The 20,975-nt window shown below is 43.5% G+C and overlaps 1 protein-coding gene across 1 annotated transcript in view; it reads right to left on the bottom strand.

Moving 5' to 3' along the window:
- Nucleotides 1–8,667, bottom strand: part of LOC115195868 (cadherin-10) — a 43,933-nt gene extending 35,266 nt beyond the window's left edge. The window contains exons 1-2 of the mRNA XM_029756186.1: nucleotides 8,477–8,667; nucleotides 1,370–1,722 (exon numbers count right to left, since the gene is read on the bottom strand). Coding sequence (XP_029612046.1) covers nucleotides 1,370–1,585 — 216 coding nt within the window. The 5' untranslated portion in view covers nucleotides 1,586–1,722; nucleotides 8,477–8,667. The remainder of the gene's footprint in view (nucleotides 1–1,369; nucleotides 1,723–8,476) is intronic.
- Nucleotides 8,668–20,975: the final 12,308 nt, after the last annotated feature.

Below are 20,975 nucleotides of genomic sequence, written 5' to 3'. Positions count from 1 at the left end.
CTGGATGTGAAATAAATAAACCCTCCCACAGTGCACTGTAAATGTAATGAAATTATCTTCATGAGAAAGACCTGATGGCTTGGTCCTGGACCTTTAAGTGCCTGTCCATCGGCCCAGGCTTTTCACCACATTTTCATCACAGACACCAACTCCAGAGTGAAGCTGATGGAATTAGAGGTAGCGATCACTATTAGCTTCCCCAGTAAAGCCAGCATGTGGGCTTTGTTTTTTCACCAACTTTATTTATTGAGACCTCATGTCATTCTGACAGTTTAATTGTGAATGATATTGGACACCGGGTGAGTTAAGAGCCAGCACATGTGATTGCTGTCATGCAAATAAACTTGCCAGTGTACCAGCCAGAGATCATCAGAGTCAGGAAGAAAGCCAAAATTCTGTGAAGTGAAATTTCATTGGCCTGACTTGATTGATTCATTATTTTCTCTCCATTACCCATGTTCCCTTCTTCCTTCTTCTCTCCATCTTTGTCTTCTTGTTGTTCCCCTGTCTCCAACGCGTCAGGACGATGCTATCTGCCAAACTGGTAGTCATATCCTCCTACTCCACCCTGTACCATGACACTTGTTTACTCCTGAGGATGAGGCAGGTGATGAAAGCCAGCTTCCTCTGAGAAAATTGGCTGTCGACAGTCACCTCGTTCCCCTCCCTTAGGATGATAACTGTAACGTCGTCTCTAACACTGCGACTAGCTGTCTCTGTGTTAACACTAACACTGGTGGCTTGACACGTCACTCCTTTGATCTAAAGTGGGGGGTTATAGCTCTGAGAAATATTTCCACTTTTATGCGTTCTTATCTGGTCCCTGACTGACTAACACAAGCCTCTGTCAGTTGAAGAGCTGTGTCATCATGACAGAGGAGGCTCTCAAGCCCTTGGCGATGTGAGGGACTGGGTCAGTTATTTTGTCTAGCCGTTATGTCTGCCTCATGACTTGATTTGGTTAAGTTGTCTGTCGTATATGGAACATCTATTCCCCCTCTATGTGTCATGTTAAATGGCTAATTTGAGTGACGATTCTTAATTTTTTCCCTCATTTATAACCAACTTTGTTGTTTTTGAATTGTTATGTGAATGAGGGAAGGATGGCTGGAATTAGTTGCCTGTTGCTAGGATATAGAAGCCCATTCCCTTCACCTATGATCATTGGCCTAACAAGCTAGTACTTACATTAAGGGAGTTCTCATTTGGTGCACTCCTCTCTATTTATGGATACATTTTCTGAAACTAGTGAAAGTTATGTCACGTACAACAGGAACAGTCCTTTTGACTAAGTGTACTTTGACATAATCGATCACCTCAAGGCAGCATACAAAGAATGCCCCATAAAAATGGTGCACAAAACCCTTACCTTGCCAACATACTGGTTGTCATTCCCTGTGTACTCCTCCAGAAGAAAGAATTGATTCCACATCCATCCTCGTTTGGAGCGCTGGAGTATCCTTCCATCATCCTTCTCCTGCAATGTTCCCAAGAGATTCACAGTATTTCCAGGTGCCACAGGTAGGGCATTGATTGGCTGCAGGATGAAGAGCATCAGTAGACCCAGGAAGTGATTGGTTATCATGGTATCCAATCACACGGGGAAATAATTCTGTATGACTAATGAGTTATGGTAATAGCCTTCTGGTAGGATGCACGCTGGAATGAAATGTAACCAAATCAGGCATTGTAGTCTTCTTCCCTTTGATCCCTTATTGATCCCTGTGAAGAAGAAGAACATGGATACATTAGAGAGATAACACAAGCAGGATATTGACTTCAGGCAGTCATATTGGTTTTCAATATCCCCCCAATGGTCATATTGTCTGATTGTGTCTAATACAGATGTAGGATCTTAATTTGATCACCCGTTGCAGGAGAACTTTCCTGCAATGCATTAAATAAAACATGTGTAGTGCATTTGAGGTTTAAAAAGGCTTCTGAAGTTTGTAATTTCCAATTTGAAATGACAGACTTCCAAACATGTACATTAATTATAATCCACATAATAATTCACATTCGTTGTTGCAGGATAATTTTCCTGCTCTAGCAAACTGGCTCATATTAAGACATTTTATCTGTATCAAGAGATAATTGGTTTCAAAGCTCTTTAGTGTTGCCAGTGTTGTACATTGCTACTGTTTAATCTTCCAAGAGAAAAAAACAGGCAACATAAACATGTCGCCTCCCCACCCCTTGGGTCAATTGAGATTGCGTGTGACTAACACATTTTTGTTAATTACTATAGCTCCCGCCTTGGCCCAATCAGTGTAATTTTGTAAATGCCAGCTCTCTATAGCAAGCCTCATCATTCACCCAAACTTCGTCAAAATCGGGCCAGTGCCATCTGAAATATCGCGTGTGACTAATGTACGAACGGACGGACAGATGGACAATTATGAATTATATGGAATTAGAAACTTCCTTAAATGCGTTCATTAATTATCTTGGGCTATATTCAATCCATTTTGCATATGTCCAGCGTTACGACATTTAAGTTCAGCTAAAGGCAATGCTCACGCATTGGCGGGGACAGCTTTCAAGGTAAACGGTGCATATGTTGGCCCAATCAGAATTTACCTTTAAAGTGTCTATAGTGCAGTCTGTAATGCTTCAGCGATACAGATTGAATAGAGCTTTTAGTAAAGGAATTATAGTTCCAATCGGCATCTCAAAGAGTCATACATTTTACCTAGGATTAGCTCTCTTAAACTAGCTTAAACTCGCTGGTAGCCAAACTTGTAGCAGATTTGATCAATTTGATTTGTAGATTTGATTGGTAATAGAGTAATACAGTCCGGTAAATAATGCAGTCCAGAATAATATTTACCCTCAAGGCGTGCAAGTCAAATGATTTGCCATAAACTGTCACACCCTGATCTGTTCCACCTGTCCTTGTGCTTGTCTCCACCCCCTACAGGTGTCGCCCATCTTCCCCACTTATCCTCTGGGTATTTATACATGTGTTTTCTGTCTGTCTGGGCCAGTTTGTCTTGTTTGTTCAACCAGCATTTGTCTCTGTTCCTGTTTTTTTTGTCTCTCTTTTTCAGAAAGTCTGCACTTGTGTCTTACCTTGATTCCTGATATAAACATAAGTATCAATGCTTGATAAATAGTGCATAAGGATGAATTTCATAAATACATATTTGTGAAAATATATCTATGAAAGATATAAAAACAAGAGTAATTTGTTTTTGGTTACAGTCAAGGATATGTTTTGTATTATTCTACAAAGGCCTACTGCAACACGTTGCCTAGCCTATTTTAATTTCCCTTACAATAAAACATTAAAATGTAATACATTGATCAATTGTTTTTGTAGATTTGATTAGTAATAGAGTAGTAGTAAGTAATACAGTTTAGTAACAGCTATTTTCTGTTTTCATCATTAGTTTTATTTTGCTAGCCAGTTGTGAAATGAAACAATAGGTATTGACAAAGTGAATTATAATACCGCCAGGCTAGAATCAAATTGAAGGAAGTTAGCTAGCTTGCTAGCTACTTAGCTAGATAGCTAACTCAACCACAGTTTTCCTAGCCTGGTTCAAGTTCAACTTAAGCTAGCCATCTTCCTGTGTATTGATACATGGTGACTGACCACTGACAAAGCTATATCTACTGGGCTTGCTGGCAGTCAAACCTTGGCTTCTAAAGGTAGCCATTGTATTATTGACTCCATGACACGTGCTATGTAGACAGTGGGTTGTTTAGCAACAAAACCGATGAGTGCGCAACCGTGTAGCAAAGAGGCTGGGTTGGCTTAGAATCAAAGGATTATTGACAACATGTACACTTTTTTTGCTCTCCAAATCTTTATTGAAATAATAAATACATTCGCACAATGAGCACTTGTTGTCTTTCAAACATATTGTTAATTTTAGCCATACTGTATAAGCATAGAGGTGACAAGAGTTGAAACACATCAAAACTAGAAAGACATGGTATCATAACAAGAAACAACGAGCCACCTACGAATCCCCACATGGCAGCTTCTTGTCATTGTTGTTAGGTGTCTGGCCACCCATAATCATAAATAACACAGACCTCTGCTCCCTCGAAGCGCACACATCGTCTTTGTGACGTTGTCAGCTAACTAGTCTATAGTACCTAGATGAAGCAGAATCCCCACCAGGGCCAGCCTTGATAGGTAATTTGCGGATGCATGCATAATTTATGGACTTTGGAAAGTTAATCCTAATAAATCTTGTCCTCCTTTTATAAAAGAGGCCATTTAGTGTGAAGCTGGTGGAAAGGCCATAGTACCAGCGCCATCACAAGCATTCATTGTGTAACTCACGAGGGGCCTTGAACAAGCAAAGACCATATTTGATCATTTCTCTGCTTTTGTTCAACAATCAATAAAAAAAATTGAACGAACAAAGGACCTTGTTTGTAGCCAATTTAGTAAGGTTCCATTGATGAAACTGAAGCAACGCCACATGTAAATTAATATTATCCCATGAATGCAAATCAAATAATTCAGCTAATGAGATCTCAAAATAAACATTATTCATTCCATCAGTCTTAAAGAGCACTGTGGAATGTAATTCATGCCATTAAGGCTAATGCCTATACTGAATCAAACCGTGACTCTCAAACAGGCAGGTTATGGCTTATATCCAAATGTTAAAAGGTTAGGACAGTAACAGAGAGAGACAGTTGTGATTGGGAAAACTGGTATGGTCTCAGCTGTCATCCAAGGTCAAGCCTTCAAAATATAAAGTGGAACTAAACCATTAAAGTTAATTTTCAGTCAGCAAGACCCCGGTCTAGCAGTTTCCCAGATGTTTAACCTTGTTAAAGTACAAGAACATAAAACGATCACTAATTTAATACAAATTTGCACTACATGAGGACAAAGTAATCATTTTCACAAAACATACAGTACGCTTAACAACATGTACTGTATGAGCCAAGAAAATGTGATATCAACTGTAGGTGTCATTCTCCCTACCACCAGATAGAAGATACAGAATGAAGCCACGATGATTGGGGGAAGTCGTGGGGTGCCAGTAAGCCATAAGCTGATGATGATGTGCTGTTATCACTTCACTACGTGCCCAGGCTTTGCCATGAGTATGACAGGCGGCATGGCAGGCGCAGAACCCCGGAAATCGGGAAACATTGGCTGGCAATTAATTTGGTCTGATTCCTGTGATTGCATTTTCTAATTATCATTCAAGGCTGTCCTTGAGTTTTAATAGCATTCTGGATATTAATCTTTGATGCACCATGTCTATTAAGCATTAGGCCAGTGTGTCTTTTTAAAATTCCTCCACACCCTGAGCAGAGCGTACTGACTGGATTTCTTGACCAGATGCTATAACTCCTCTCACTGAATCATCTTGATTTGATTAGTCAATTAAATGCCTACAGTATATTAAAAATGTTGTTTATGATTATATTAGGTGATAGGAAGCTTGGGAGGCTTGGCATGCAAACAGACAGAGATGCATGAAACAACAAATCATTAAATATGCTCTTAAAAGTTAAGTCTTTGAGTAGAGCGTTTGGCAATTTATGGTTGTCCATTCTGGCAAAAGCTAGTGGAATAAACACTATTTCTATGAAGGCTTATATGGTTATCAACCATTTGTCTGTCCTTTGAATATGACTTTTATGAACACACACAGTGTTGAATAGGTTGGGAGTGTTTAGACTCCTAACAGACACGGTCAGTGGAATTGCTCTCGCCCTTTATACTGTATGAGTATTCTGGGTGCATTTCTCCTGAGATTCAAAACCTATCTGCAACAGTAGCCTTAATATGGAATAAATAACCACCCTGAGACCAGCTAAGACCATTCCATTTAGCAATACACTTCCGATTGCTCCCTAAGCATCTCTTATAATGGAGTGTTATATATATATAGGCCACTGATGCCCACATACTCTTCTACAATAATCAAACTTCAGTCGCACACACAAATCTTGCTCTGCAATCAGCAAACTCTTACAGACCACCAGTGGTCTACGTCCCACAGTTTGAGAATGTCTTATTTATGTTACATTCTACCAAAATATGACCAAATACATCATGGACTATATTTCGTTCATGTGATGTCCCTGTGGATAGACCTATCTTAGCAAGACAGAGCGATGGCTTGAATACGTATTTGCCCAAAACAATTTGTGGTTCTTCTTTTAACAAAACTGTGCACTTGAGATTAAGGCAGTTACGGTGCAATGAGGTCAAGGACTATAAATGCCTGTTTTGTGATTGACGGATTGAGTGGCTACTGATTGCACACTGACAGACTACACAATTGACAGACCACCACAGAGCCTAAGTGCTACTACAGTAGGGGCGGTGATGCAGCTGTGAAAAAGCAGCAGACCTGAAAAAAAGTGTCCACTTGGTGGAGCCCTAGACCTTTCCAACATCGCTAGCATCCTGACTGCAGTCTCTGGCAAGGCTTGACAACTCTTTACAGAACCTGCTGCAATTTTGAAATGCAATTTTGAAATGCTGTCTTCACTTTGTACCTTGAAAACTGGTCCAAAAGGAGGTCGACCTATACAATGTGTGAGGCCATGAACCGACAAAATCCTTCCTATTGCATAAATTGTCACTTAGAGTTAGTGGTGTAATTTTGATGCACTAAAACTGAACAGAAAGCAATTACAATTACAATTTCATTCACAATTTATTTTGCAGTCCATGTCAGTTCATTGATTATATATATTATTTTGTATTATGTGTTTTAGATGAGCCCCACTACACAAAATTAACTTTGTTGCCTGATCCAAGCCTTTTATAACAATGACAACCCTTCTGATCCGCATGTGATTTTTTTCCAGATTTTCCTATATATATCCAACATGTTCATTTAGAGTTCGGTCTGTCATGTTTCAATTTGAGCCTGTTGAAAGCTTTGGTTGAGTGTTTGGGAGAGAGATAGAGAACCATGCAGTGTCTGTGTGGGAGGGATACAGGGTTTTGCTATTCATTCGGACGCTGAAAGGCCATTACATATCTGACAATAATAATTCATGAAAATGTTAGTGGTTAATTTGTGTTAAACAATAATGGCATTACCCAAATGACCCAGTACAAACTGTACCCTTATAAATCACATGTGTGTCTGTAAGGCTGTCTCTATCAAGCCCCATAGCACACAACAGCGGATAGGGAGAGGAAGAAAGACAAGGAGAGAGAGAAAGAGACAGAGGGATGCAGAGATGTAGAGAACGATAGAGACAGAGACATGGGGATGGAGTGAGAGAGAGAGGGACATAGAGATTAGTTCTGTGCTGTAGGGTACATAGAACATAAACATCCTAACATACTCATTGCCCCTCTTATTGCAGTGCTCAAAACCCCACAATGAACTCTTTCACCCTTCCATGCATCTGAGCTGAGATAGGAGCAATAGTGCAGTGCCTCACCATCAAGCCTGCTCACACTTAATTACATGTAAGGTTTTGCCATTGCTAGCACACACACACAAATCACTCTTGTAGCTGACATAAAAGTCTGAATATGAGTTAGCTTATTGGAAGTGTGTGAGGCCGGTCATGAAACATTTAATCCGAGTGATACACTGGAGGAATCTGTAAATCTGTCATATGAGCTAGCACAATGCTAGTCCTATTTTGTTTAGGAAGTCTCTAAATTTACACGTTACTGCCGAAAATAATAAAACTTGAGTAAATGAGGGATACATATATAAGTATATTGAAGTAGGTGCTTTCACACATGTGTGGTTCCAGAGTCAATTAAGTAATTAACATCCCATCATGCTTAGGGTCATGTATTAAAATTCCCAGTTGACCATTGTTTTGGCTACCATGGTTAGAAGAAGAGATCTGTTCTGGTGGCTTGTGGTGGCCCAATGCCCTATTAAGACACGTTGTGTTGGTGTTTCTTTTATTTTGGCAGTTACCTGTATGTAGCTACTGCCCTTCAACATCTGTAATTCCACTGTACGAGCACTGTGCCAGTCCTAGTTTGTTTTTATGAAAAGTCTCTGCATTCATGTAGTTACTGCCCTTCACATCTGTAAATCTGTAGCATAAGCACTGTGTCCATCCTATTTTGTTTAAGAAAGTATCTGAATGCATTTACAGATGTAGAATCTTAATTTGGTAGGAAATGTAAAACCTGTAGTGTATTTAAGGTTTAAAAAGGCTTCTAAAGTAATGTCCACTTTGTAATTTACACTTTGAAATTTCAGGCTTGATTTTCTGTTACAAAAAATGTATCAACCCATGTATGAACCCCTACAAAAATGTTAATTAATTATAATCCAAATAATAATTCACATTTCCTGTTGCTGCAGGATTATTTGTCTGCTGTAGCAAACTGGCTCAAATTAATATCCTACGTGTAGCTACTGCCCTTCATCTAGCACTTTTTATTTTGAAGTTTACTAAGACTGCAGAGATGGAGATGAGAGATTTGATATAACACCAGAGATTAGATATAAAAAATCCTGCAAAACAGAGAATAGAAAACAAAAAAACAGAACCTTACCTTTGTTATTCACAGTTTAGTAGTATTGTCCATCTGTGTTTCTGAGTGTCATGGTACTGTCTCCCCACTCCTCACGTAGCAGTGCTTAGCGGTGGCACTTATTCTATCTCCTCTCAGCTGCACTTACATCCAAGACTGAACAGTGCTGCGAGCGCTAGTGTGTGTGTTAGTGTTTGTGTGAGCCTACTGCCTGCTTCCTCTTTCTCTCTCTATGCTCTTCTCCCTCTACCTCCCTCTCTTGCTCCACCTCCTGCCTCACATTTGATCTTCTTCCCCCACCCTCTTTCTTTCTAACCTCTCTCTTCCTGCCTCTCTCTCTTTTTTCTCTTTCCCTCTCTCCTTCTCTCTGTCCATCTATCGCTCTCTCTCACTCTGACTCTCTCCCTCCCTCACTCTCTTTCTCTCTCGCTGCACCACTTCTCGCTGTGGATGTCAGGGAGGCTGAAGCAAAGGGGACTCTGCTTCTGATTGGCTGCCATTCTCAAGTTTGCGATAAAGAAAGAGAGGGCAAGGGAGAGAAAAAAAGAGAAAGTAATGAAAAGGAAGCAGAGGGGAAAAGGATAAGGAAGAAAAGAGAGTGCCCTTACTCACAGTGAGAAGCAGCAGTTGACTAAAGCAGCAGTGGAATTGAGGACGAGGGAGGTAAAGTTTATGCCTTTCGAGGGGGTCCACTATTGAATCACATATTCATACATGGCAACACAGACAAAACATTTATCAAAAGGAAGTTTTTTTTTAACGGTCTGTCCTATATCTTAGTGATATAAGAAAGAAACTAGACTAGCTTCAGATGAGGCTTGTGGGCATCCTAGAGCAAAACAACCGACACATACTTGGTCAAGTCTCACTTTCAATGGTAGGGTCATATTAGTGTATAGCCCAAACGGTTCAGACGCTACAGAGGTTTTCGTGAGAAGACAGATTTTTTGCAACATTCCACCGCAGATGCGGAAGGCCGTCATTGGTGGATGCGGTAGATTGAGATGCAGCCCATGCAAAAAAAACATATCTCTAGCTTTAACAAACAGCTTTTGATGTGGATCTTTCATTATACTAATTAGATATCTGCTCACGTGCGGACATCGAGCTTCACTCCGTTGATCTACATGCGTGAGTGGGATTTTTTGAGTAGCGGACACTTTTTGGTAACATGACATCCTAGCTGGTCACATTCACATTCACAAGGGGACAATAGCAAAGATTTAAAAAAAAATATTTTAAAAATTTGGTGAAAACAAGGAAGAGTCGCCTTCCCTTGCTACTAGTAACGAGCAGCTTGGCTAGAAACATAGCAAGTTAGCTAGCCTTTTTAGCTTCCCACATCTCCATGTGAAATAATCAGATTTATAATGAAAGAAATATGCTGTGGCAAATATTCTTATACTTTATCGGTGTAACCTAAAATATTATCAGTTCCCTGTGGCTCAGTTGGTAGAGCCTGGTGTTTGCAATGCCAGCATGGTGTGTGCAACGCCAGGGTTGTGGGTTTGATTCCCACGGGGGGCCAGTACAAAAAGAAAAAAAGAAAAAAAATGCATGAAATGTATGTATTCACTACTGTAAGTTGCTCTGGATAAGAGTGTCTGCTAAATGACTAAAATGTAAAATTATCCCAGTTTGATATGCTGCTTGTATATTTATTCCCATATCAAAATGAAAATAGAACATCATCATGTTTTGGTCATGGAGTAAAAAAGCACATGGCTAGCTATCTGGCTATAATAGGTTCTACCATTTCACAATAGCCTGTAATCATTAGTTATTACTTCTAAATAAAATACATTGATAATTATTTTAAATGGTCTACATTTTAAGGTAGTAAAAAACTATGTTGAATGTCGGAGCGTATTACAAGGAGCCGCCCCTTTTGTGACGAAAAAGCCGCCCCTTTTGTGACGAAAAACGACTTTGCAACACTCCAAATGTTGCTTATGCATAGAGCTTGTAGTGAGCTTTAGGAGGCTGTAGAGGGTAGGACTACTGGAAGGTACAGAATGAACTCCATGTGACTGCAGGGAGAAAAGCAGCTCTGTAGAGAGGAGGCACGCGAGTCTAAGCTAGGTTGTCCTGAACAGTCCAGCTCCTCTATGATGTTTGATGTCTCAAGCTATGAGCCCTATCTAATGTCCTTTCAATGACAGTGGAATGAAGGAGAGAAAAGCCATAACTTGTAAATCACCCACTTGGGGGGGGGGTTCTCCAACTCCATCTCCATTGCTCTCTCGTCTACCTGGGTGACTTGGCCAACCGGACTGCAGTGAAATTGAGCGTGTGCGCTCAGGCAGTTCGTCCAGGCAGGCAACACTCCGTCATATCTTTTCATTATGTGCTTCATCTTGGATGCATATCAATATAGCTCTTCCACAATTCCCTGCCTTTTGAAAGTGATATAGCATTTTAATTCAGTTGAGGGAAATGGAGAGAGTTAATATATCACAGGGGTGTTTGATTCTGAGTACAGAGAAAGAGAGAGTGAAAGAGATTGAGAGAGAATGAGAGTGAGAGAGGGCGTGATAAAGCATCAATGTCAATACACATACGTGTACCCTGAGCTGATAAACAATGTGATGGAGTACCTTTGAAATGCATGGTATGCCACTCAGGGTCTGCAATCTCAATGAATAATTTAAGGTAAGCAGCAGCTGTACCAGTAGCCACCCTCATCCCACCGCAAGTTTTATCTCCCACTATCTGTGGGAATAGATGATTAACTCAAAGTCCCAAATTGCACCCTATTCCCTACATAGTGCACTACTTTTTACCAAGGCCCATAGGGGGAATTTAAGACGCAGGCAAATTCTTACTACAACAAATAAATAAATAAAAAAGCAAACAAGCTAAACTAATTAACACAGGCACAGGCACTGAGGTACCCTTTCTCTGATGTGAAGCCAAGTCCACATCCTTCATAATTTACAATATAGTTGTGTTGTTTATGTTGCCATGAGAGAGAGATAGTGTGTACATGACTGTGTGTGCATGCATGTGTCTGTGTATGTGTGGGTGTATGGGTGGGTGCCACCATGCCCCTGTGTCCTACACTAACAAGCCAGAGTAAAAACCAGGCTATTTTGTACATCTATGCATATCATTGGTTTTAATCTACTTGTTATTTACACCCCTGGGAGGTTACTTATGTTGTTATTATTGAGCCCAAACAACACAGTGCAATCAGAGAAAAACAGCCAAATTGTGTGCCTGACTCAGGTTTACACCTTATACGAGCATGACTATGTGTGCCAAAAACTCTCTCACACACACCTTCACCGAATCATGCCCCTGATCTCCCCGAGGTGCAAGACTTATACGTAACTCTTAAGTACATTGGTAGTTAGCTTAGTAAAAGTACACCGCTGAATATTTGTTGTGTTAAAAAAATAGCATATTCCATGGGCAAGGAAACAATTTTCTCCCAGTAAGAGCGCTTCAGGGATGCTATCCCAATTGTCTGACTACATACCAAATGGCACCCTATTCCCTATATAGTGCACTACTTTTGCCCACACAAGTTGAGCTTTCAGTGAAATCCTATATGGTAGTCCGGTCCGTGTATGAGCTTTAGCCAACTGTTCTATAATTTTCATGACATTCATGTTTGTCATGGCATGACGATGAACAAACATTGACAGGTTGTTGGCTTAAGCACAAACAGACTGGACCACTAAGCTAATCCTATGGTGCATTATGTATTACATATTCAAATATTGTAGAGAGTTGTCTGTTTCCTATTTTCATTATGCTTATTCCAACTTGCTTTGGTATGGACTTTTATACTGACCTATAACAATGTATTTATACCAAAAATGTAAACAACTCATTGCCATGTCACCATGTTATGTCACCAGGACACAGATATTTTCACCCAATTGATAGGAAGGAAAATTTCATTATAATTATTAGTACACTGTAAACCCCAAAATCCATCCAGTTAGTTGAACTCAAAGTCAGTAAAAAGTCATTATTACTTAAAATGCTTATGTGGTACTGACTCAAAGCAAAATGAGAAGTCACATCAACTCCATTTTCAACATCTATTTTTGTTTGAAGTCAGGATAACCAATTATAACTTTTTCCAAGCATTCTCTACTGCAGGTAGATTTTGGGGATTAAACATATATATCTGTGTTTTTACATGTACATTGACTGATTCATCTTATGCTACACAAAGATAAATAACATACATTTTTCACAACTAATCCAATCATGTAGTTAGATTTGTTGCCTTTGCTGAACTGGTTGTTCCAGTTTAAATGAGTCTCCTCACACTGTTACTAACCCTGGCAGTCATTATGAATGCAGGTTGTGGATGAATAAAAATGTAAACTGTTATCCTAACTCTGGCTGGATTCTAATAGGAGTTACACATCTCTTTGCAAGCCAGCATAATATGACTTCAAGGTAGGGCTGCAAAATTATCGTACATTTGCCAGGTTTTCCAGAAATCCCAGTTGGAATATTCCTGGACATTCTTCAAACAGGAGTTCTAATAAATCGTGTAATTTTTGGAAAGTTAATATAATTTTGCAACCCTACTTGCAGGTCTGATATTATGGCTTGTAGAGTATCAGGACACTGTAATAAGTTAAAGCTAAAAATAAATCCTTATCAGATATGTAACAGATTGCCATCAAGCATTTAATTATTAAGATATCATTCAGCTTGGAACTCTCAGTGAAGGCCACAGAAATGCCAATGACTACAGCGAATACAGTCATGTGTTGTAACTCTACAATTCACTCGAAAAGGCAAGGCACACTGGGAAATGATATTGGAGGCGTGGCTTAGTACAAAAATGTCAAGCTAATGCAACTCAAATCTGGATCCCCCAGTGACACTTGGTTTGAGTAATGACTACAAAATCACAAGTAACCATACTCAGATATATTAAGAGCAACGGGTTTCCTCAAACAGTTTTAAGTAATGACAGCATATTGGAGTTTGCAGTGTAGGTACAGAGATGAGAGGTCTCCAGAATGAGCAGTGGGCTGCTTCAGAATTAACACAACCACATAATGAAACGATCATTTCATGACATGTTTGACTCGAGGAACTGTGGCAGAAACTCTTCTCTCTCATTAGAATTGTGATCTGCCGAGAACTCATTAAATTTGTTACCGTCGACATCATCAAACAGAGGAAGGGTTAGGTGATACTTGTAGCTGTCTGATCCTAAGCTGTCTCTTAGTGCACACACACACACACACACACACACACACACACACACACACACACACACACACACACACACAACACACAACACACAACACACAACACACACTGAAAATGTAAGATGAGTACTTAAATGGACACTGATATACTGTAGCAAACTGTTAATGAAAGGTTATCTGAAGTCATCTCTTCCTAAGATATGTGGGGTAGTGATTTATATTTAATTATACAACAGGTGGGTCTAATCCTGAATGCTGATTGGTTAAAACTGCATTCCATCCTGTGTCTATTCCACAAGTTACCACCGGCTGAAGCTATGATGTTGAAATGCCTATTTACTCTGTTCCATCTGATTGCACAATCCACTGTCTTATCAGCCCAGCCAGGCAATTTATGAACTTGATCTCCAACATAAAAAGCATTTAGACATGATCTCCCATTTCTTTTAGACTAGCATTTGATTTTCAACAGCAGGGATTTGTATTAACCTTGCTGTCTGTTTCACAACATTTGCAACATTGTTTCAATATTAAAATTCAATCTACTGCTGTCCCGTAGTAATGAACGTGTCGGGAGACGGGACGAGACAAAGGCAGGCAGCATTTCTCAGCCAGTTGAAATCATGAATGCGCAGGCATAATTTTTATGGATATATACAAAGAAATGTCAATAGAAACAGGTCAAATGAAACGAAATACAGCTAGTTTGCTGTCGTTCCAGCTTCAGTGTGCAGTGATTGTGTTAGTTTTGTTGTTGGCTAGCTCCTCTAAACAACAGTGCACTGGTGAGAGAGCACATTTTCTATGCCAGGAAAAGTTGTGCCTCATTAGTTCATTAATATAGATTACAAATAAATGGCACTAGAAAACAGCGTAAACAAATACGGTGTCACGACTTCTGCCGAAGTCGATGCCTCTCCTTGTTCGGGCGGTGTTCGGCGGTCGACGTCGCCGGTCTTCTAGCCATTGCTGATCCATTTTTCATTTTCCATTTGTTTAGTCTTATTTTGGATTTACGCTGTAGGTTTTACTATTAAACTGCTCCAGCTATTTACCAAGTTCTGCTCTCCTGTGTCTGACTTCCCTGCCACCAGTTACGCACCCCTTACAGAATACCACACCCCGTTATGGAGTCAGCAACCCCTGGAATGCGGATAGAGGAGCGCGTCCAGAAGCAAGCAACAATGATCCACCATCTTGGCGTCGCGATGGACCGCGTCGTTCAGACCATGGACCGCTGGGAGAAACAGAGAGTTCCTTCAGCGCCTCCACCAGCACAACCGGGGTTACCACTACTCGTCCCTCCTGTATCCGGTCCCAGTGGGATGCATCTCGACCTTCCCAGGGAGTATGATGGGATGGCGGCACGGTGCATGTCTCTTCCACCTGCGGCAGGGAACGAGGAGCGCACAGGAGTTCGCTTGGACTTTCAGACCCTGGCCGCCGGCGCGGGATGGAACGACAGGGCCCTGATCAACCACTATCACTGCAGTTTGCGCGAGGACGTCCATCGAGAGTTGTCCTGCAGGGACACCACCCTTACTTTCGACCAGCTGGTGGACCTGTCCATTGGGCTGGATAACCTGCTGGCTACCCACGGATGTCCAGATCGGGGTCTGTCGGTTCCATCCCCCAGCACCACCACTCCAATGCCAATGGAGCTGGGAGGTGTTGCGCTCAGGGAGACCGGAGGAGGTTCCGTCTCGTGCACCATCTGTGGCCGCAGAGGTCACACTGCCGGTCGGTGCCGGGTTGGTTCCTCTGGGGGTCGAGGCAGCAGGCAGGGCACTCTGGTGTCACCCCAGGTGAGAAGGCACCATTCTCACCCAGAACCCTCTGTTGCACATATGTTTTTGTTCGTTACGTTTCCTGAATTTACCCCGCATTCCCAGCATAAGGCGCTTGTCGATTCAGGTGCGGCTCGGAATTTTATAGACAGAACATTAGCCTATAGGTTATGGATCCCCATCATTCCTGTGGCAATGCCCTTCCCAGTTCACGCCTTAGATATTTGACCTTTAGGGTCAGGGTTGATTAGGGAGGCCACCACTCCTCTGGGCATGGTGACGCAGGGGGGTCACACGGAGAAAATCAGCCTCTTTCTCATTGACTCTCTTGCGTTTCCCGTGGTGCTAGGTCTACCCTGGTTTGCTTGTCATAACTCCACTATTTCTTGGCAATGGAGGGCTCTCACGGGGTGGTCGCGAGAGTGCTCGGGGAGGTGCTTAGGGGTTTCCATAGGTGCTACTACGGTGGAGAGTCCAGACAAGGTCTCCACCGTGCGCATTCCTCCCGAGTATGCCGATTTCGCTCTCGCCTTCTCCAAAAAGAAGGCAACTCAATTTCCACCCCATCGAAAGGGGGATTGTGCGATAGATCTCCTGGTAGACGCCGTACTTCCCAGGAGTCACGTGTATCCCCTGTCACAGGCAGAGACGGTGGCTATAGAAACATATGTCTCTGAATCCCTGCGTCAGGGGTACATTCGGTCCTCCACTTCACCCGCCTCCTCGAGTTTCTTTTTTGTGAAGAAGAAGGAGGGAGGTTTGCGCCCGTGTATTGACTATCGAGGCCTTAATCAGATAACTTTGAGGTACAGTTGCCCGCTACCTCTAATCGGGATTGAGTCAATGCACGGGGCGCGCTTCTTCACCAAACTTGATCTCAGGAGTGCTTACAACCTGGTGCGTATCCGGGAGGGGGATGAGTGGAAGACGGCGTTCAATATGACCTCAGAGCATTATGTGTACCTCGTCATGCCGTACGAGTTAATGAATGCTCCATCAGTCTTCCAAGCATTTGTAGACGAGATTTTCAGGGACCTCCACGGGCAGGGTGTAGTGGTGTATATTGATGACATTTTGATATACTCCGCTACACGCGCCGAGCATGTGTCCCTGGTGCACAAGGTGCTTGGTCAACTGTTGGAGCATGACCTGTACGTCAAGGCTGAGAAATGCCTGTTCTTCCAACAGTCCGTCTTTTTCCTAGGGTACCACATTTCCACCTCAGGGGTGGACATGGAGAGTGACCGCATTTCAGCCATGTGTAATTGGCCGACTCCCACCACGGTAAAGTAGGTGCAGCGGTTTTTAGGGTTTGCCAATTACTACTGGAGGTTTATCCGGGGTTTTGGTCAGGTAGCAGCTGCCATTACCTCACTGCTGAAGGGGGGACCGGTGCGTTGACAGTGGTCGGCTGAGGCGGACAGGGCTTTTGGTCACCTGAGGGCTCTGTTTACCTCGGCTCCCGTGCTGGCCCATCCGGATCCCTCTTTGGCATTCATAGTGGAGGTGGACGCATTCGAAGCTGGGATAGGAGCCATGCTCTCTCACCGCTCAGGCACGCCACCGAAGCTCCACCCCTGTGCCTTCTTCTCGAGGAAGCTCAGCCCGGCGGAGCGAAACTATGACGTGGGTGACTGGGAGCTGTTGGCTGTCGTCAAGGCTCTGAAGGCATGGAGACATTGGCTTGAGGGGGCTAAACACTTTTTTCTCATCTGGTCTGACCACCGCAATCTGGAGAACATCCGGGCGGCGAGGAGACTGAACCCTCGCCAGGCAAGGTGGGCCATGTTTTTGTCCCATTTCGTGTTCACCCTTTCTTACAGACCAGGTTCCCAGAACGTGAAGGCAGACGCACTGTCCCGGCTGTATGACACAGAGGAGCGGCCCATGGATCCCACCCCCATACTCCCGGCCTCCTGCATGGTGGCGCCGGTAGTGTGGGAGCTGGACGCGGACATTGGGCAGGCGTTGCGTGCAGAGCCCGCTCCACTCCAGTGTCCCGCTGGGCGTCTGTATGTTCCGTCTGCTGTCCGTGACCGGTTGATCTATTGGGCCCACACGTCACCCTCCTCTGGTCATCCAGGCATTGGTCGGACGGTGCGCTGTCTGACTGGGAAGTACTGGTGGCCCACTTTGGCTAAGGACGTGAGGGTTTATGTTTCCTCCTGCTCGGTGTGCACCCAGTGTAAGGCTCCTAGGCACCTGCCCAGAGGTAAGCTACACCCCTTACCCATTCCACAACGGCCATGGTCGCACCTGTCAATCGATTTCCTGACTGATCTTCCCCCATCACAGGGAAATACTACGATCCTGGTTGTTGTGTATCATTTCTCTAAGTCCTGCCATCTCCTTCCTCTGCCCGGTCTCCCTACGGCCCTACAGACTGCGGAGGCCTTGTTTACGCACGTCTTCTGGCGCTACGGGGTGCCTGAGGATATAGTGTCTGATCGGGGTCCCCAGTTCACTTCGAGGGTCTGGAGAGCGCTCATGGAACGTCTGTGGGTCTTGATCAGTCTTACCTCAGGTTTTCACCCCGAGACTAACGGGTAGGTGGAGAGAGTTAACCAGGATGTTGGTAGGTTTCTGAGGTCCTATTGCCAGGACTGGCTGGGGGAGTGGGCAGCATTCGTGCCCTGGGCAGAGATGGCCCAGAACTCCCTCCGCCACTACTCCACTAACCTCTCCCTCTTCCAGTGTGTATTGGGGCATCAGAGTCAGACCGAGGCTCCTGCGGTGGACGACTGGTCCCGGGGCGCGGAGGAAACATGGGAGGCCGCCCATGTTCACCTTCAGTGCGCCATGCTGCGGCAGAAAGTTGGCGCAGACCGTCACCGCAGTGAAGCCCCGGTGTTTGTACCGGAGGACTGGGTCTGGCTCTCGACCCGAAACCTGCCCCTCCGCCTGCCCTGCCGAAAGCTGGGTCCGCGGTTTGTGGGGCCATTTAAAGTCCTGAGGAGCGTTAACGAGGTTTGTTACTGGTTACAGCTTCCCCCCGATTACCGCATTAACCCCTCATTCCATGTGTCTCTCCTCAGGCTGGTGGTGGCTGGCCCGCTCCAGGCGTCTGAGGTGCGGGAGGTTCCTCCACCCCCACTGGACATCGAGGGGGCCCCGGCGTATTCCATTCGTTCCATACTGGATTCAGGACATCGGGCGAGGGGCCTTCAGTACCTCGTGGACTGGGAAGGGTATGGTCCGGAGGAGAGATGCTGGGTTCCAGTGGAGGACGTGTTGGACCCTTCAATGTTGCAGGAGTTCCACCGTCTCCATCCGGATCGCCCTGCGCCTTTCTCTCCGGGTTGTCCCCGAGGCTGGTGTCGGCACACTGCTGGAGCCGCGCGTCAAGGGGGGGATACTGTCGCAACTTCTGCCGAAGTCGATGCCTCTCCTTGTTCGGGCGGTGTTCGCCGGTCGACGTCGCCGGTTTTCTAGCCATCGCTGATCCATTTCCATTTCTCATTTTCCATTTGTTTTGTCTTGTGTTCCAACACACCTGGTTCTCATTTCCCTTATTATGTGTTGTGTATTTAACCCTCTGTTCCCCCCATGTCTTTGTGTGGTATTGTTTATTGTAAGTGCATGTGCACATATGTTTGACTGGTGCACGTCGGGTTATTGTACCCATATTTTGTATTTTCTTATGCCGTTGGTTTTACTATTAAACTGCTCCGGCTATTTACCAAGTTCTGCTCTTCTGCGTCTGACTTCCCTGCCACCAGTTACACACCTCTTACATACGGCTACTTTGCTATTATTCTGGCTGCACTTTTTGACGTGACTATAAGTTAGTCATAGTTGGCTAGCTAGCAAGCAAGGGATAAGAATGTTGCCAGCCAGTATGGCAATGGAACATTTAGAACAAACGACTGGGTCGCATCCATAGATACAAAACAAAAAGACTGAATTACTAAAAGACTGGTCAAAAAGACTGCTCACGTCCCTGGCAACCGAACCGATAGATTAAACCACCAGCCAGCTTGGGTAGCAACCCTAGATTTGTTTTGGGACTATGTCTTGTGGAAGGATGAATTAGTATGAATAAACTCATCAAAATAATGTTTTTAATGAAAATATGTCAATAGTTGTTTGAATATGTTGGTAACCCGTTGTATAAAAGTGATAATTGGAGAATATACAGTGCATTTAGAAAGTATTCAGACCCCTTGACTTTTTCCACATTTTGTTACGTTACAGCCTTATTCTAAAAATGATTAAATTATGTTTTCCCCCTCATCAATCTACACACAATACCCCATAATGACAAATTCTATCATTCTTAAATTAAAGAAGTTTGGAACCACCAAGATTCTTCCTAGAGCTGGCCGCCCGGCCAAACTGAGCAATCGGGGTAGAAGGGCCCGATGGTCACACTGACAGAGCTCCAGAGTTCCTCTGTGGAGATGGGAGAACCTTCCAGAAGGACAACCATCTCTGCAGCGCTCCATCAATCAGGCCTTGGTAGAGTGGCCAGACGGAAGCCACTCCTCAGTAAAAGGCACATGACAGCCCGCTCGGAGATTGCCAAAAGGCACATAAAGGACTAGCTGCTCTGATGAAACCAAGATTGAACTCTTTTACCTGATTGCCAAGCGTCACATCCGGAGGAAACCTGTCAACATCCCTACGATAAAGCATGGTGGTGGCAGCATCTTGCTGTTGGGATGTATTTCAACGGCATGACCTGGGAGACCAGTCAGGATCAAGGGAAAGATGAACAGACTAAAGCACAGAGAGATCCTTGATGAAAACCTGCTCCAGAGTGCTAAAGACCTCAGACTGGGGCAAAGGTTCACCTTCCAACAGGACAATGACCCTAAGCACACAGCCAAGACAACGCAGGAGTGGCTTCAGGACAAGTCTCTGAATGTTGTTGAGTGGCCCAGCCAGAGCCCGGACTTGAACCCGATCGAACATCTCTGGAGAGATCTGAAATTAGCTGTACAGCGACACTCCCCATTCAACCTGACAGAGCTTGGGAGGATCTGCAGAAAAGAATGGGAGAAACTCTCCAAATACAGGTGTGTCAAGCTTGTAGCGTCACACCCAAGAAGACTCAAGGCTGTAATCGCTGCCAAAGGTGCTTCAACAAAGTACTGAGTAAAGGGTCTGAATACTTATGTAAATATTATATTTCCGTTTTTATTTATTTATACATAAGCAAAGATTTCTTAAACCCATTTTTGGTTTGTCATTATGAGGTGTTGTGTGTAGATTGATGATAAAAAAAATTTTTAAATCCATTTTAGAACAAGGCTGTAATGTAACAAAATATGGATAAAAGTCAACGGGTCTGAATACTTTCCGAATGCACTGTATTGGCACGGTTTGCCGGCCTCTCAGGCTTTATCACTTAATTAATGCTGTGGATCTTACATTTAAAATGTTCTAAATTGAGTTGCGTTCAATGCAACTGCCTCCTTCCATCATTAGTCTACCCTGGCCCTGGCCTTATGAGGACATACAGTATGTTAGCTTTCAAGTTGTTTCAATCCTCAAATAAAATGTAGTTCATTCAACAACAAAAATAGGAACTTTGAATCCTTT

Source organism: Salmo trutta, chromosome 6, assembly GCF_901001165.1.
Source record: "Salmo trutta chromosome 6, fSalTru1.1, whole genome shotgun sequence".
In the NCBI taxonomy this organism is placed as follows: Eukaryota; Metazoa; Chordata; class Actinopteri; order Salmoniformes; family Salmonidae; genus Salmo; species Salmo trutta.
Note: the sequence above shows the minus strand (reverse complement) of the source record. Positions and strands in the feature narration are given on the sequence as shown.